This window comes from Plecotus auritus (assembly GCF_963455305.1).
Source record: "Plecotus auritus genome assembly, chromosome: 1".
Lineage (NCBI taxonomy): Eukaryota > Metazoa > Chordata > Mammalia > Chiroptera > Vespertilionidae > Plecotus > Plecotus auritus.
Genome location: NC_137770.1, coordinates 140040477 through 140057062, shown reverse-complemented (window position 1 = coordinate 140057062; position 16586 = coordinate 140040477). Strand labels below are relative to the sequence as shown.

Below are 16586 nucleotides of genomic sequence, written 5' to 3'. Positions count from 1 at the left end.
CAGGGAAAGGCAGTTGGGAGGGACCTAGGCCTGCAGGGGAGAGCAGTTAGGGGTGACCAGGCCTGCAGGGGAGGGCAGTTAGGGGTGACCAGGCCTGTAGGGGGGGGCAGTTAGGGGTGACCAGGCCTGCAGGGGAGGGCAGTTAGGGGTGACCAGGCCTGCAGGGGAGGGCAGTTAGGGGCAAACAGGCTGGCAGGGGAGCAGTTAGGCATCAATCAGGCTGGCAGGGGAGTGGTTAGGGGGTGATCAGGCTGGCAGGCAGAAGCGGTTAGGGGCAATCAGGAAGGCAGGCAGGCGAGCATTTGGGAGCCAGCAGTCCTGGATTGTGAGAGGGTTCCCAGATAGGAGAGGGTGCAGGCTGGGCTGAGGGACACACACCCTGTGCACGAATTTCGTGCACTGGGCTTCTAGTATACAGTATATATACTAATAAAAGGGTAATATGCTAATTAGACTGGGAGACCTTCTGGATGTCCTTCTGGACAAAGTCATGGTGGCTGGGCTGAGGCAGAGGTGGTTAGGGGCAATCAGGCCAGGAAGGGAGGGCAGTTGGGGGTGATCAGGCTGCTGGAGGGGGCAGTTGGGGGCAAGAAGGCCGGTTGGGGGGGCAGTTGGTGGCGAGCAAGCCAGCAGGCAGAGTGGTTAGGGACAATCAGGCAGGCAGGCAGGCAAGCAGTTAGGAGCCATTGCTCCTGGATTGCGAGAGGGATGTCCTGACTGCCGGTTGTGGGATCGGGCCTAAACTGGCAGTCGTACATATCCTGAGGGGTCCCAGATTGGAGATAGTGCAGGCCGGGCTGAGGGACACCCTGCCCCACCCCCCCACCCCCGGTGCACGAATTTCGTGCACTGGGCCACTAGTATATACACTGAGTGGCCAGATTATTATGATGTCTGAACGCATAATAATCTGGCCACTCAGTGTATATCTTACCTAATAATAGACAAACATGTAAATTGACCATACCTACGCTATGCCCATAGCCAATCAGAGTGAGTATGCAAATTAACCCAACAAAGATGGAAGTTAATTTGCATACAGAGGAGCCCAGGACCTGGGTCCCGGGAACATCCTGGCACCCAGGTCACTCTGAGGTAGGCCCCACGTGGGCCCTGAGCAGCCTGGGAAGGGCCTGAGCCAGGGGGCTCCTGGGCAGGGCCAAGCCTGCGATCAGAGCCGAGGGGGCAGGGGTGGAGCCAGCGATTGGAGGGAGCTGGGGGTCCCCTGCCCAGGCCTAAAGCTTTGGCCAGAAGCTTTAGGCCTGGGCAGGGCCCAACTGGTGATTGGTGTGAACTACAGAGGAAACACCTTTTCTCACTGCTCATTGGCTAAACTTCCTCTATGCCACTGGTAATATTCTTAGTAACTTGGGTAATAAGAATCCAAAAAGGTGATCTAGGGCAGGTGTCCTCAAACTACGGCCCGCGGGCCACATGCAGCCCGCCGAGGACATTTATCCGGCCCACCAGGTGCCGCTGCCTGTCCTGCTTAGCAGCCGACTCATCCCGGGACCGCAGTGCACATAGGAATTTGTTCATAGTTTTTTTTTAAAACTATAGTCCGGCCCTCCAACAGTCTGATGGACAGTGAATTGGCCCCCTGTTTAAAAAGTTTGAGGACCTCTGATCTAGGTTTTTTCCACCACATTTCTGGAGAAAAAAAACGAAGGTCCGCTGCTGGAGGGCTAAGAAATGTCATATCCTGCCCTAGCCGGTTTGGCTCAGTGGATAATGCTTCAGCCTGCCTACTGCAGGGTCTGGGTTCAATTCTGATCAAGGGCATGTACCTAGGTTGCAGGCTCCTCTCTGGCCAGGGCCCAGGTCAGGGCTCATGCAGGAGGCAACCAATCAAAGTGTTCCTCTCACTTTGATGTTTCTCTCTGTCTTTCCCTTTCTCTTCCACATTCTCTAAAAGTCAATGGAAACATATCCTCAGGTGAGGATAAAAAAAAAAAAAGAAAGAAAGAAATGTCATATCCTATGAAAGACACATCCTGAAAATGCCTAAAGAAACTTGTCATTTTTTCATGGTCAAGGGACTGGAGTCCGTGTTGATGAAAACACCTTGGTGGCTGTGGTGACTGGCAGTGGCTGCAGCAGCGGGGTGATGGGGCTGGTGCCTTCCCCTGATCAGCCCGGTCGCCTCCCACAAAGGGAGGCCAGACTGCGGCTTAGGCCTAAGCCGTCAGTAGGACATTCCCTGAGGGCTCCCAGTATGTGAGAGGGGGCAGGTTGGACTGAGGGACCCCCCACCCCCAGTGCACAAGTTTCGTGCACCAGGCCCCTAGTCCTATATAATAAAAGGCTAATATGCAAATTGTCCCCTCAACCAGGAGTTCGACCAGCAGGCAGGCCGTCCAACCGCCCATGTCCCTCCCCCTGGCCAGGCTGGCCGGACCCCACCCATGCACGAATTCATGTACTGGGCCTCTATACACACACACACACACACACACACACACACACACACACACACACTGAGTGGCCAGATTATTATGAGTTCAGAGATCATAATAATCTGGCCACTCAGTGTGATATATATATATATATATATATATATATATATATATATATATACACACACACACACATACATACACATACATACATACACACACACATACACACACACACACACATACATATAATTTATGCACACATACAGGTGCTAAGAATACAATTGATTATGGCCTTCTCATCTATTTACCCAACCCAATAGCATACATTTGCTTCTATATTCTTCCTCTATCCCATCTTCTTGACTCCTTCCTGGAGGAACTTTCTTCCTAGATTTTGTATTATCATTTCCTTCCTTTTATTTTTTAATCACACTCATATGTTTATATTTAAACTCTTTTCTGTTCTTAATGTTAGTATCAGGTATGAATAAAGATATATTTATGAAGGAGTCACCCTTCCTGGATGGCATGTGTGTAAATGCTACCAAGTACACTGCACTGTGCCAACACGGGGATATTTTAATGTGTTAAGCCTGATGTTAAGTGGAGTCAGACAGATGAAATATTGTTCCAGACAGGGCCTTAGATTTCTTTTGCTCGATGTATCATTTCAAAGTACTGTAGTTAAATGATAAACTCTAATCTGCCATCATCCCCAAACCATTTTTATTTGTCTTATAAATTAGAATTCACAAAATGTAAAATTTTTAAAAATTTAAACAATAGTTTTTTAAATGTAAAGTTGAATTTTCTTTCTGTGATCATTGATGTTATGAGTCATTATTTGCAGTCCATCTGTGTTTATATTTGCATATTTAGAAATAAATTCTGAAGTAATTATTTAATAATTATTCTCTGTAATACTATTTTATAATATTGCAAAAAATTTTATTTTTTTCTTATTTCTCTATTACATCTTTTGATTAGTGAAAATTTTAAAAACCTGGCTGTAGTTTTACAGTTTAGAATGCTCCCAGGTAAGTATTGATAAATCTTTACCAATGTTTATTTTTATGTAGTATATTTTTCTTTTATTAATGGTGTAAACCTTCTTGCATTCCTTCAAACTTGTCTCATTCCTCCCTTGCCTTCCAGTTATCAGGAAAGATCAAGGCCATTTAACTAGACGGCTCTCGAGCTTATTTTTAATTCACTAAGATATGTTCTTTATCTTGCCACAACGAATGACTTCATTTACTAATCAGATGTTCACTGAGCGATAGGGATTGCACAATCTTTAGAATCTCATCTCTTTCCATTTGGGACACTGTTTCTTTGCCCTTTCTGTTTGACATTTTCAAAAATATTTCTTTTCATAGGCTTCTTCCCTTATGTTTGCAAACCTGTGTTTGCTAAGGTATTCTGTTCTCAGAATGAAAATACTACTACTAATAACAGTTTAAGCTTTTACTCTCCCAAGTTACTGGCTTTACTTGTAGCTATCAGACTTCATCAGCTTGAACACGTACACATTATTCTAAACATCTTGCTACATGCTTGTTAAAGTCACGAACTTCACTTTTTTTTTCTTTCATTTTCTACTAGGTGATTGCATGTGAACAGCAATTGGATACCACTTATGATGCCAGGTGTGACACGTGGTCCCTGGGGATCACAGCCATTGAGTTAGGGGATGGAGACCCTCCACTAGCCGACCTGCATCCCATGCGAGCACTCTTCAAAATACCAAGGTCAGTGGATACTAACACTCTGCCCACTGTCTGCAGCCCAGTTTTCTTCCTCTAGCTACTGAGTGCTCATCATGCTCAGCATGGAAATACTCAGATATATTTCAGCAAGTTGGGGGCAAAGTGGCCTGGAATATCATTCTGCTTCTTCGAGATATTGTGTTTGTTTAATAGTTTCATTTTATTGGTCTGTTTAAGTAGAAGAGTTTTCTCTTGATACTTGGTATGCTTTTTTTCCTTGTAAGGATTTGATATCAGAAAAAGCAGTTCCTCCCAGTCTTTATCCACTCCCAAGTTAGTCAGTGAGGCACCCTAGTCCACAGTCAATGCAACAGTGATTTGCTTCTCTTCACTCTATCAATCTAGTTATTTCAGTGCTTGCTAAGACTTCTCTTTTTTAGGATTTTAAAATAACATTAAGAAAATTATAAAAATATTTATTGATAAAATAATAATTATTTAAAATATGTTAATTTTTGAATATATTAACATTGAACAGTAGACCTAGAAGAATAATTTCTTTGGAACCATGAAAGCACATTCCTATATCTATGTAGACCCCTCCCCTTCAGTGTGTATATTGACAAACTTTCCCCTGCTTTTTCTATTACTAACTAAATATTGTTTTATATATTTGGTTAGTTCCTAGATAGTTCAGAAAGCTGATATGAAAAGACTGCTTATATTTAGTATAGATATAATATCTTCTGAAGACTTTCTTAAGGATTTTGCCTGGTACCTTAATTCTAATGGAATGACAGGGGTCCAGGGCAGAGTGGTAGGTGGTATGTTATAGTTTGTTAGCACATTTTCTGTTAAATTCTCTGGTCCCAACACCTACAGAACATATAATCATATGTACAAAGTCTTGGAGATCAGTTTCCAGTCCTAAGAATTCATGCCAATATTTCATATTCATTTCCAAATGGATTCTTTTGGAATATTTGGCATGTAATTAAATTAGTATAACACCAAACATTTTACTTTGTGATGTTACTTTTGAATTTCCTGTCCTATCTATAGGTTCTGAATGATAACACATAACAATGTCAATATATTTTTAAGCCTGAATGTTTATAAAATATATTGCTTATTTGGTAAGTGGAGAAACAAGATTACAGAAAAGAACAGAAAACCTGTTCTACACCATGTCTAAGATATGTCATTAAATTTGAGGAAAACAGAAAAAATAATCTATATTTCCTAACTTCTACTATGTAACATGAAGCACTGTATTTTCTGACCATTTTAAAGATGGTTTCAATGACCATAGTTAGCCCAGTGATATTACTGTTGGTGGTGTTGCTGCGTGGAGGAGTGATGACACCATTGATACATGTACCCATGAGCAAGGCACTTACGGAAATTACCTCATCTTAGTTATTTCTTACTGCTGTCACCACCAGTATATCTCCAAAATGGACCTCTAAGAATTCCTACTGACTCTAGAAGTAATTATAAAAATGGGATCTGAAAAAGTACCCAGTTTTTAGTGCTCTAAAATCACCAAAACTCTTATCCTGAGCAAACCAATAGATCGCTTACAAAGGAATTTTTCAGGAGGACAAGAAACAAAGCAAGATTGTTGGAGGAAAGAATTACTTCTTTTAATGTGAAATCAGCAATCTCCAAATAGTCCAAAGGATTGTAAAATGAGCTTTAGGGATGAGCCAGGGTAGATGAGTAGCTGCACTTTTCTTTAATCAGACTGTACATTCATTTCATTATAAGCTATTCAAGGAGTAATGCAGGACTGAAGACAAGATGTTTCCATCCCACTACTGAAAACAAAGAGCTGTTAGAATTAACATAAAGTGGTACTTCAGCCAATGCAACCCTCATGGTTGATCAATGTTGCTTGATTACAGAGTTAGCTCAGTCTCATTTTCAAGTGTAATTCTTTTGTATTCATGAACATGTTGAAGAAGAAAAGATTTGTTCAGCTTAAAAATGAAAAGAATTAATAACAAAATCTTTTTAGTGGCATTCAGAGCTTTATAGCTAATCGTATTTTTCAGTTCCTTACTCTTGTGGCACTATCTCTGGCCACGTATTCAGTAACAACAGAACTCGTGAAGACATTGTCCTGTGCCCCTCTCTGCTGAAGTTTCCTCCATCTCCTGAGCAACTCCTCTATGTACTCTGGACGTCCCATAGAGACTTCTGCAAGACTCAAAGCAAAAATTTTTTTCCTAGTACTTCTTGTTTCTATTCTGCTCAGTATTGATGTTTTCCCCTACGGCTGTTAGCTAAAAGCAAGAAGGTTCTTTAAAAGAAAAAAAATTATCAGTTAGAAAAATTGGGTCATCTATTAAATGCTTTCAGAGAAACAAGAAACCTGTCATTTTATATAAAAAATGATTAATAACTCATTTATCTGCCTTCAAATTGGAAAATGATGTGTATAATACTTGATTTTACCCAGCAGGACCTGTGAGGGCAGTACTGGATTAGTCCGGTTCTGCCCCGAAGTTTGCACTGACTGACAGGTGTGTCTAATTCAACCTTGATTATTATTTTTCTAGGAATCCACCCCCCAAACTAAGGCAGCCTGAGATATGGTCAGCAGAATTCAATGATTTCATTAGCAAGTGAGTAACAAGATAGTCTCTTTTTTTTTAATCAAAGAAACATCATCTTGCTGACTTTGAAATGTGCCTTTTAGAACAATTCCTTCATACTTCCTCCTTACATTTTATCTGTTAAACTAGAGGCCCAGTGCATGAAAATTCGTGCACTGAGGGGGTGTCCCTCAGCCCAGCCTGCCCTATCTCACAGTCCGGGAGCCCCCAGGGGATGTCCTACTGATGGCTTAGGCCTGTTCCCCATGGGCCTTGCATTCGCTGGGGCTCACGGCTGCCGGAGCCCATGGCAGCCTGAGCCCCGGGCCTCACAGCTGCTGGGGCTCACGGCTGCCTGAGTCCTGGGCCTCGCAGCTGCGAGAGCCGCTGTGCCCTGCTGCACCGTGAGAGCCGTCCCGCTGCACCATGAGAGCCGCTGCTCGCAAGCTGGGGGCAGGGACTAAGGTGCTCAATGCACCTCATGATGACCGGTCATTTGGTCATTCTGGTTGTCACGACACTGGCTTTTTATATATATAGATAGCCCCAGAGGTTTCCACTATCTTCTTCAAAACAAGCATTTGTTGTGTCTTGTGAATGTTCAGGGAATTCATTGTTGCCCAAACAATGACCTTAGGGCCCTGTTGATTCACTTATTGGTAATAAGTTCTGCAGACTTTGCATCATCCAGTAACACATTCTTCTGTCCACCTGCCTTTAGTACTATACCCTCAGCTTCTCCCACCTGCTCACTCACCATCTGTTTAGTCTGTTATTTAACCCTTCATTTATCTTTATCATTAATTCTCATCATAATCGGAATATTTATTGTAGTTGGTGAATCTCATAATCATATAGATAAAATGCTTATACATTTGAAATTCAGAGAACATTTTTAATTTGATGGATACTTATCTCAAGTGCAGTGCCTTCAGACAGTTGACCAGACACCATGAGTTCAGACATTTTTAATATCTGTCCCACAGACTCTGTTTTCACAATTTTATTATGACTTCACCTTAGAAAATAAGGGTAAGGGATGACCCCAGGTTGTAAATGGAAGAGAAGGGTCATTAAGATTTGGTGTCAGACTCCACTCCAAAAATGTAGAAAGGGCAAAGAAAGTAGAGGAACCAGTCATACCCATCCATAACTGCTATCACTGGTTTTCCTACCAAGAATATATGTTTATTATTACAAAGTCAGGTGCATAGATTTAAGTGTTGTGGAAACCTAAAAAGAATTGATAATAGTTTTTTTTCCCTTAGTTTTCACTTAACCAGTCATTACTGAGTATGTATTATGCACTAGGGAATATTTAATAAACTGCAATAGAATCTCATAAATCTCAGGAGAACCATTGGTAACTCTGAAGGGCTCCCCATGATTCATAATTATGCCCATGTTTGCAGATCCTTCCACGCAAATCCTGAATGGAACCTGGTGACTGACATATTTCACACAAGTTCACCTTTGAGAATCATTTACTGATTTTCTCCAGGCAGTTAATTTTCTGTCCTGCATGCTCTCATTGTAGTGTGTTTGTCTTCCTCTTGTAATATTGCCACTTTCATTTCGCTACCTTCTTAGAGGTCTTTCTCCCTACCTAGACAGAAAGTAACTCCAGGGCACTGAATGTGCCTTACCTGTCACTGTAACTCCAGTGTCTTAGCAAAGTGCTTGCTACACATCAGATATTTTATGAAGTTTTACTTGAATAAAATAATTTTATATGTGACTAAGTGCAATACAAGTGCTACAGATGTCAGAAATCATCAGTCTGCTAAACTAAATGAAAACTCTTGTTTGTATTTTTTAGATGTCATAATTCTTATTCCTTAGCATATTTTATTTAGCATACCTGGTAAATATCTTTTTGGTTAAGCCCAGTAAAATAAATTGCCAAATTACCATTTCAGGAAGATCAACAATACAGATTAGAAATGACACTGTTGAAATCAAGGCATAGATTCTTTCCTTTTTCCTTTTTCTATATCCCCAGATGACAGCCCACCTCTGACCAGTTTTCTCATAATCATAGATCCTCAGAATCTCACGGTTGGAAGAGTATTGTAAATTTATATAACCCATTCTTATAGTAGTAGAGTAAATCCTTTTCAAACATGTCCACTGAGCAGTCATCCAATCAGTAGACACCCCTAATAAAAATAATCATACTTCCCAATGCTGCCCATTCTACCTTTGGGAAACCTCACTGTTGAAAGTTCTTCCTTATATATATTTCTCCATTTTTAAATATATTTTTATTGTTGATAATATTATAGATATCTCCCATTTCCTACCCTTCCACCCTCCTCTCAGCCCCTATCTACCCCTCTCCAGATCTTCACTACCATATTGCCCTTGTCCATGGGCTATGCATATAAGTATGTAAGAGGGATCTCTTGCCCTTTGGGACAGCATGGATGGGCCTGGAAAATATTATGTGAAGTAAAATAAGCCAAACTTTAGTGAGATCATGTGAAAGACAAATATCACATGATCTCACTTATTTGTGGAATCTAATGAACAAAATGAATTGACCAACAAAATAAGACCCGAAGCAGGGAGGCATGGAACAGACATACCTCGAGGTGGGGTTGGGGTGACAAGAAGAGATAAACCAAAAAAAGTTCTTTCTTACATTAACCTGAAATCTGTTTCTCTCTTAATTCTACCAGTCCATCTGTGGTTTTTTTGTTTTTTTAAATAAATCTTTATTCAGATTATTACAATTATTTTTCCTTTTTCCCCCCATAGCTCCCCTCCACCCATTTCCCACCCCACTTTCTGCCCTTACCTCCCCGCCACTGTCCTCATCCATAGGTGTATGATTTTTGTCCAGTCTCTTCATGAACCCCCCATACCCCTTTCCCCCTGAGAATTATCAGTCCACTCCCTTTCTATGCCCCTGATTCTATTATATTCACCAGATTATTCTGTCCCTCAGGTTTTTAATTCACTTGATTTTTAGGTTCACTTCTTGTTAGATATGTATTTGTTGTTCATAATTTTTCTCTTTACTTTTTTCTTCTTCCTCTTCTTTAAGAATACCTTTCAGCATTTCATATAATACTGGTTTGGTGGTGATGAACTCCTTTAGCTTTTTCTTGTCTGTGAAACTCTTTATCTGCCCTTCAATTCTGAATGATAGCTTTGCTGGGTAGAGTAATCTTGGTTGTAGGTTCTTGCTATTCATCTCATTGAAAATTTCTTGCCACTCCCGTCTGGCCTGCATAGTTTCTGTTGAAAAGTCAGCTGACAGTCGTATGGGTGCTCCCTTGTAGGTAACTAACTGTTTTTCTCTTGCTGCTTTTAATATTCTCTCTTTGTCTTTTGCTCTTGGCATTTTAATTATGATGTGTCTTGGTGTGGTCCTCTTTGCATTCCTTCTGTTTGGGGTTCTGTGCGCTTCCTGGATTTGTAAGTCTATTTCTTTCACCAGGTGGGGGAAGTTTTCGGTCATTATTTCTTCAAATAGGTTTTCAGTATCTTGCTCTCTCTCTTCTTCTGGCACCCCCATAATTCTGATGTTGGTACGCTTGAAGTTGTCCCAGAGTCTTCTTACATTATCTTCAACTTTTTGGATTTTTTTTTTTTTGCTTTTTGCTTTTTCGGTTGAGTGTTTTTTGCTTCTTTGTAATTCAATTCTTTGACTTGATTTTTGTGTTCCTCTTGTCTGTTTTTGGGTCTCTGTATAATATTTTTTATTTCAGTCAGTGTATGTTTAATTTCTAGTTGGTCCTTTTTCATATCTTCGAGGGTCTCGTTATATTTATCAGCCTTTTCTAGGATATTCTTAAAAAGCCTTATAACCGTGGTTTTGAATTCTATATCCAGTCGTTTGTTTTCCTCCATTTCTTTCGTTTGTGATCTGATTCTTTGACGCCGCATTTTCACTGCTTCCCTGAGTTGGTAAGGTAGATTTGTGTGCTAGGTTTCCAATATGGCCCAGGGGGTCTGCCTCCCCAGTTAACCTGAGGTGGACACTCTTGGTGCACCCCTTTGTGGACTGTTTCTACAGCCTTGTTGTAATTAAGTCTTGATTGTTGTTGGTATCACTGGGAAGAATTGACCTCCAGGCCAGTTGGCTGTAAGGATCAGCTGTGTCTATGCTGGGAGAAGTTCGGTGCTGGAGACAGCCTTATAGGATTAGACTTGCCAAATTGCAATAGCCTCTGTGCTCAGCTTGGATGGGGTGGAGTCTCAGTCTTGGCTTCCCGTCAGCCTTGCCCTTGCGCGCACATGCGTGCCTTCAGACCTCTGCCTTCCCGGCTCTCGAGTCTCCGCCCGAGAGTCCATACTCCCCCCACAAGAGCGTGGGTCCCCAGGGGCTCGCCTGGAACTGGGGTTCACTGCAGTCAGAACTGGGGCTCAGTGCATTCAGGAGCCTCTGACTCCCTTCCACTAGGGAAAGCCTGTGGCAACCTCCACAGCCTTTGTGCACACTGGCGCACGCGCGCCTTCAGTCCTCCGCCTTCCCCGGCTCCTGAGTCTCTGCCCGAGAGTCCAGACTCCCCCCACAAGAGCGTGAGTCCCCAGGGGCTCGCCTGGAACTGGGGTTCACTGCAGTCAGAACTGGGGCTCAGTGCATTCAGGAGCCTCTGACTCCCTTCCACTAGGGAAAGCCTGTGGCAACCTCCGCAGCCTTTGTGCACACTGTCGCGCGCGCGCCTTCAGTCCTCCGCCTTCCCCGGCTCCCGAGTCTCTGCCCGAGAGTCCAGACTGCCCCCGTAAGAGCGTGGGTCCCCAGGGGCTCGCCCGGAACTGGGGTTCAGTGCAGTCAGAACTGGGGTTCAGTGCGGTCGGGGGCTTCTTTCCCCCTTCCGCCAGAGAAAGTCAGCCAGGCTCTCAGCCGCCCTTCCTCTCTGCACGCACAAAGACCCTTTGCCGTACCTCCAATTCTCTGTGAGCTTTTTTCTTTCCTTCTAGTTGTAGAATTTTCACTCAGCCAGCTTTCCTGTGGTTCTGGATGGTGTCCGTTCTGTCTTTTAGTTGTAGTTTTGAAATTGTTGTGCGAGGCAGCAGTTTAGGTGTTTACCTATGCCGCCATCTTGGTTTCTCTCCCCATCTGTGGTTTTTTGTCCCCTGTAATCACCGAGAACTGTCTACTCTCTCTTCCAAATATCTGAAGACAGCCTCTCAGCTGATTGAACATCCTAAGTTTGTTCCAATGTTCCTCCTGTGATGCTGCGTTGGTGCTCTCACTCCCCACCTCCTTTCTTATGACTCTGCTCTGGGCAAACCTCTCAAGAAGACGTGTGACCTACATGTACATCTACTGTATGACCTCAGAAAACATCTACTGACATGGAATTTAAACATCCTCCGTACATTAGCCTTCTCAAATGGGTTAGCAGTTTTATCACCCAGAAAGAATTACATCAATGAGAAGCCTTTAGAAGCATTAGTGAGGGAAACTGAAAAGTTTGTTTTAATTTCAGATAAGCATTAAAACTGTAATGACTTCATTATTTATTTTTAGCTGGTGACATGTAAAGGAGACTTCACGGTGGAGACCGAATTTAATTTTCACTATGCAATAATGCTTGCGGGGTGACTAGGGAAGTAGCATTTAGTAGCGTAATCACAGATGTGTGCACTTTCACAAATATTCATTTTGTCCCATTCCACTTTAACATTTTTTTAGATGTTTTTGAGACCTGGTCTGAGCAATTTTGAGGAACATTATTCTCTTATGTTTGAGTAGTTTTAGGAATATGAATCATACTTTATATAACTTATCTAATAATTGCATGTTCTTTTTTGCCAGTGCAGGTGCTTGACTAAAGATTATGAAAAGCGTCCAACAGTGTCAGATCTTCTGCAGCATAAATTCATTACTCAAATTGAGGGCAAAGATGTGATGTTGCAAAAACAACTCATGGAATTCATTGACATTTATCAGTGCATGGGAGGCACAGAAAAGGCCAGGTAATCAAATAACATCTTAACTTTAAAAGCCCAAGGATCATCTAAAGACTGAACAATTTTATAAGGAAATAGTTAAGGTGAGAAAAGTACTTAAATGCCATGATTGTGGTTTAGAGCTCAGGGGCATTTACATGAAAAGTGATTGTCAGAAGTTGAGTTGCATCTGAAATTGGTAAAATTACTGGCAGCATTTTTACAAAAACTTCATCAAAACAAAGAATGTAAACTTCAATAGGTGACTAGTATTAGTGTAAATTTTCATGTATTTTCTGCTCCTCTGTAAAGTAAGCTATCTTAGAATTGAGATTTAAGAAGGAACATAAAATTTGATTTTTTGATACTATCATTTGTTGGTATCATTTCCCTTGGTTGAATTATATTCAAAAATAATTAACATATTTATTTATACTTCTTATTTGGATTTTTAAAAATCTATGTATTTATAATATTTCCATGTTTTTTTTATTTATTATAGATAGTATATGTGTTTATTTTAGGAAATTTAGAAGATATGAAGAAATGTAGAACATAAAATCAATCTATAACCTTATAGTATCTTATGAACAGAAATATATTTTTAAAAAGTTGAGTAATATTTTTGTGTTTTGGAGACCACCTTCTTTCACTGATATTTCATGTCATTAAATATCCTTCTACCAAAAAAATTTTAATGCCCGCACAACATTCTCTTGCACAACTGATATAAATAAACCTCTATTATTAGACATTTAAGTTGTTACTAGTTGTTTTTATTCTAGTAAGTAACACCATACTGAAAAGAGCTGTACCTGAATCTCTTATTATTTCCTTAAGATAAATTACTATAGATGGTACTGTTAAGTCAAAGAGTAGTCATTTGTCATTTAAATTCATTCTTGAGAATCCTATTAGTTTCATCTCAGGAGCCTATCACTATTTAGGGAGTTGGGACATGACTTAAACGACAATTATATTTGAATTCCTTTTGCAGTTTTACATATTTAATTCCTGTTTTCTTAATGCCTACTGTATGCAGGACATTGTATGAGGACTTTATTTATATTACCCCATGGGCTTTTACAACAACCCTGAGAGGAATGTGTTTGATACTCCATTTTCACAGCTGAGAAGAACTGAAGTTTGAAGGGACTCATTAACTTGTATGAGGCTGTAGAAGTAATGAATGACAGCAGGATTTCAAATCCTGATCCCAAAGCCCAAGCTTTATTCACATCAGAGTAAATGGCCTAACAATTGTGGAAGATCTGGGGAGATATTATCCTTGCCTATGTGAGCTTACAACTTTGCTGAAGAGACAGAACTAATACACCTGTAATGAGAAAATATTAAAGTTGTGAGTGGAATAGAGTGCCAAAAAGCAAGAAGCAGGCATGGGGTTTATAGCAAAGAGGTGGTCTTTGGCTCATACATGCTCATATTTTTATCCTTGTGTGAATACAGTTTTATAGTCTGCCACAGTCCCATCCTTCTCAAAACAAACAGACAACAAGCAATCAAACAGGAACTGAACTATACCAGCATTGTACAGGGTGTTCAATGTCAAGAACTCTGAGGGATCTGAGATTTTACCCTACTTGAAAGCTAGTAAGTTGACTTGCCAGTTTTGTGAAGGCTAGAAGAAGATATGAGACTCCTGCATCAGAGACAAAGGACTTTGTTACTCACAGTTAAGTCAGCAGCAGGTTTTATGTTCATGTTTGTTGTCCTTGCCCAACAAGTCACAGGGGTGTTGGCCTACGTAGGTACTGTATACACAATAGGTTTGCCTCACAGTTGAGGTACCTAAGCATGAGAAACTAATCTTTTAAGGAGTGTGCTAGCAAACCAGTCCAAGCTTATCCCTGGAGCAAACGTTATCTTAACTTCCATCTGTTCTGGAGGGAGATATATCTTTAGATCGTAATCCTGGTGCTCTGAATTTTAGTGATAAAAATTTTGAAAACTGCTATATTTTTGTGCACTGTGTTAGACTCAATACTTCTGTTTCTGAATCACAAAATTTAGTCTTGTTTATCCAACTAAGAACTCAGAGTATGCTTTCAATATGAGAACTCATGTCTTAACAATTATGGGAAATTTTTAGTCATTTCTTTAAATATTGATATTTTTTATTTTTTTTACTTAAAAGAGATAAATATTGGAATGTCCTACTTTACATATTTTATAATTTCTTTTTCATGTTGTCATCCATTTATTAATCTCTGCTGCATTATGGATGATTTCTTCAGAATTGTTTCCCAATTCACTAATTTTCTCTTAGACTAGGCCTAGTATAAATGGGGGGGAGGGTCCCTCAGCCTGGCCTGCGCCCTCTTGCAGTCGGAAGCCCCTAAGCCATCAGTCGGCCATCCTTAGCATTGCCATGGAGGCGGGAGAGGCTCCCACCACTGCTGCTGTGCTCACCAGCCATGAGCCCAGCTTCTGGCTGAGCGGCACTTCCCCGTGGGAGCGCACTGACCACCAGAGGGCAGCTCCGGCATTGAGTGTCTGCCCCCCTGGTGGTCAGTGCACATCATAGTGACTGGTCATTCCACCATTTGGTCATTTGCATATTAGCCTTTTATTATATAGGATACGCTATAGATGAGGCCCCCTAGAACCATAAGAAATGCAAAAAATTCACTGTTAACTCATTCTCAAATTGCCCCCACTTAAAATCAAATTGCCCTCCCTGTGGGGCATGTGCTGCACGTTGGGAACCACTGGGCTTGACACTTTTCCTCTCTGAGCTTCATTTCTGAATACATACGCATATACCATGGGAATTGTAATCTCTTCTCCGCCTACCTCACTGGGTTGTCATGAGGAGGTTCTGAGCTAATAAACCTAGAAATGTTTCATCAAGTAAGTGATGTCTAAACGGGAAGGGACTGTTATTTTTAAGCCCATGGGTACCCTCGAAGGTAGCAGGTGCTGATTAGGGGAGGAGGGCATGATTGTTTCCTGGGACTGTAGCTATCAAAGCTTTGCAGAGGGTTCTGAAGGCCTCAGAGGGGTAGGTTCTGGCCAGCAGCCCTGTAGCGGTGGTCATCCCTGGAGCTGCTGGCCGGGGGGGGTGGGGGGGGGGCAGCGCTAGGGGTTGGTGAGGCTGAAGGGGCATTCTTTAAATTGTATGTGGCTGTTTCACAGCTGTACGTGCTCAGGGTGGGCCTCCAATATCCTGGAGCAGGGTGGGGGCTGGGCCAGGGCGGAGCCAGGCAGGCTAGGAGGGTGGGTTTAGCCGTGCCCCCAGCAAGGTTCAGTGCGCTTCCGCTGCAGAGACTGCACTGCTGCTGTTGGGGGGAAGGGTTTGACCCTGGGGGGCCACTCAGGCCTGCCTCCACCTTCTGCTGCAGAGACAACAGTGCTGCTGCCTGGGGGGGATGGTTCTGACCCTGGGGGGCCTCTTGGGCCTGCCTCCACCCAGGTCTGGAGTTGTAGGGAGAGAGGTATGCCTGGCCCCAGCAGAGGGTGCCCGGCAGTGGTGGGCCACGGGCCCCGGGTGCCTCGGGGGCACTGACGGGTTGTTGTCAGCATGCTATTGTTGTGGGTGCCCCTGGCAGAGGTGGCGAGGAAAGAGATCAGGAGTCGGAGGTGCGGGCTGTGACTACCCCCAAGGCTGGGTCTTCTCCCCGTCTGGTCAGCCTCCCCGACCCTGCGGGTGTGGGGGCTGGGGTAGGGTGTCTGTGCCTGGGGATTGGAAGAGCTCCCTGTGGCCACTTTCTCTTCCTTGAGTCTGGGCTCCTGTCAGGCACTCTCCTCAGACCCCTGGGAACTTGGCTCTGGCCGCCCCACCCCACCGTGGCTCCCTGCCACCCCCACCCCATTCAGCTCTCCCTGGCCACCCGCCTGTCAGGAGGCTGCCGGGCACTCTGCTGCGGGCAGCACGGTCTTGGGGCAGGGGGTGGGGCTGTGGGGAGCAGCTCCAATAAAGTTTAGTGAACCCCGGGTCCGCGTTGGGATTT

The 16586-nt window shown here is 42.7% G+C and overlaps 1 protein-coding gene across 1 annotated transcript in view; it reads left to right on the top strand.

The window, feature by feature from the left end:
- MYO3A (myosin IIIA) overlaps window positions 1-16586 on the top strand; it is a 240178-nt gene that overhangs the window by 83568 nt on the left and 140024 nt on the right. The window contains exons 8-10 of the mRNA XM_080662723.1: window positions 4005-4150; window positions 6673-6738; window positions 12487-12642. Coding sequence (XP_080518849.1) covers window positions 4005-4150; window positions 6673-6738; window positions 12487-12642 — 368 coding nt within the window. The remainder of the gene's footprint in view (window positions 1-4004; window positions 4151-6672; window positions 6739-12486; window positions 12643-16586) is intronic.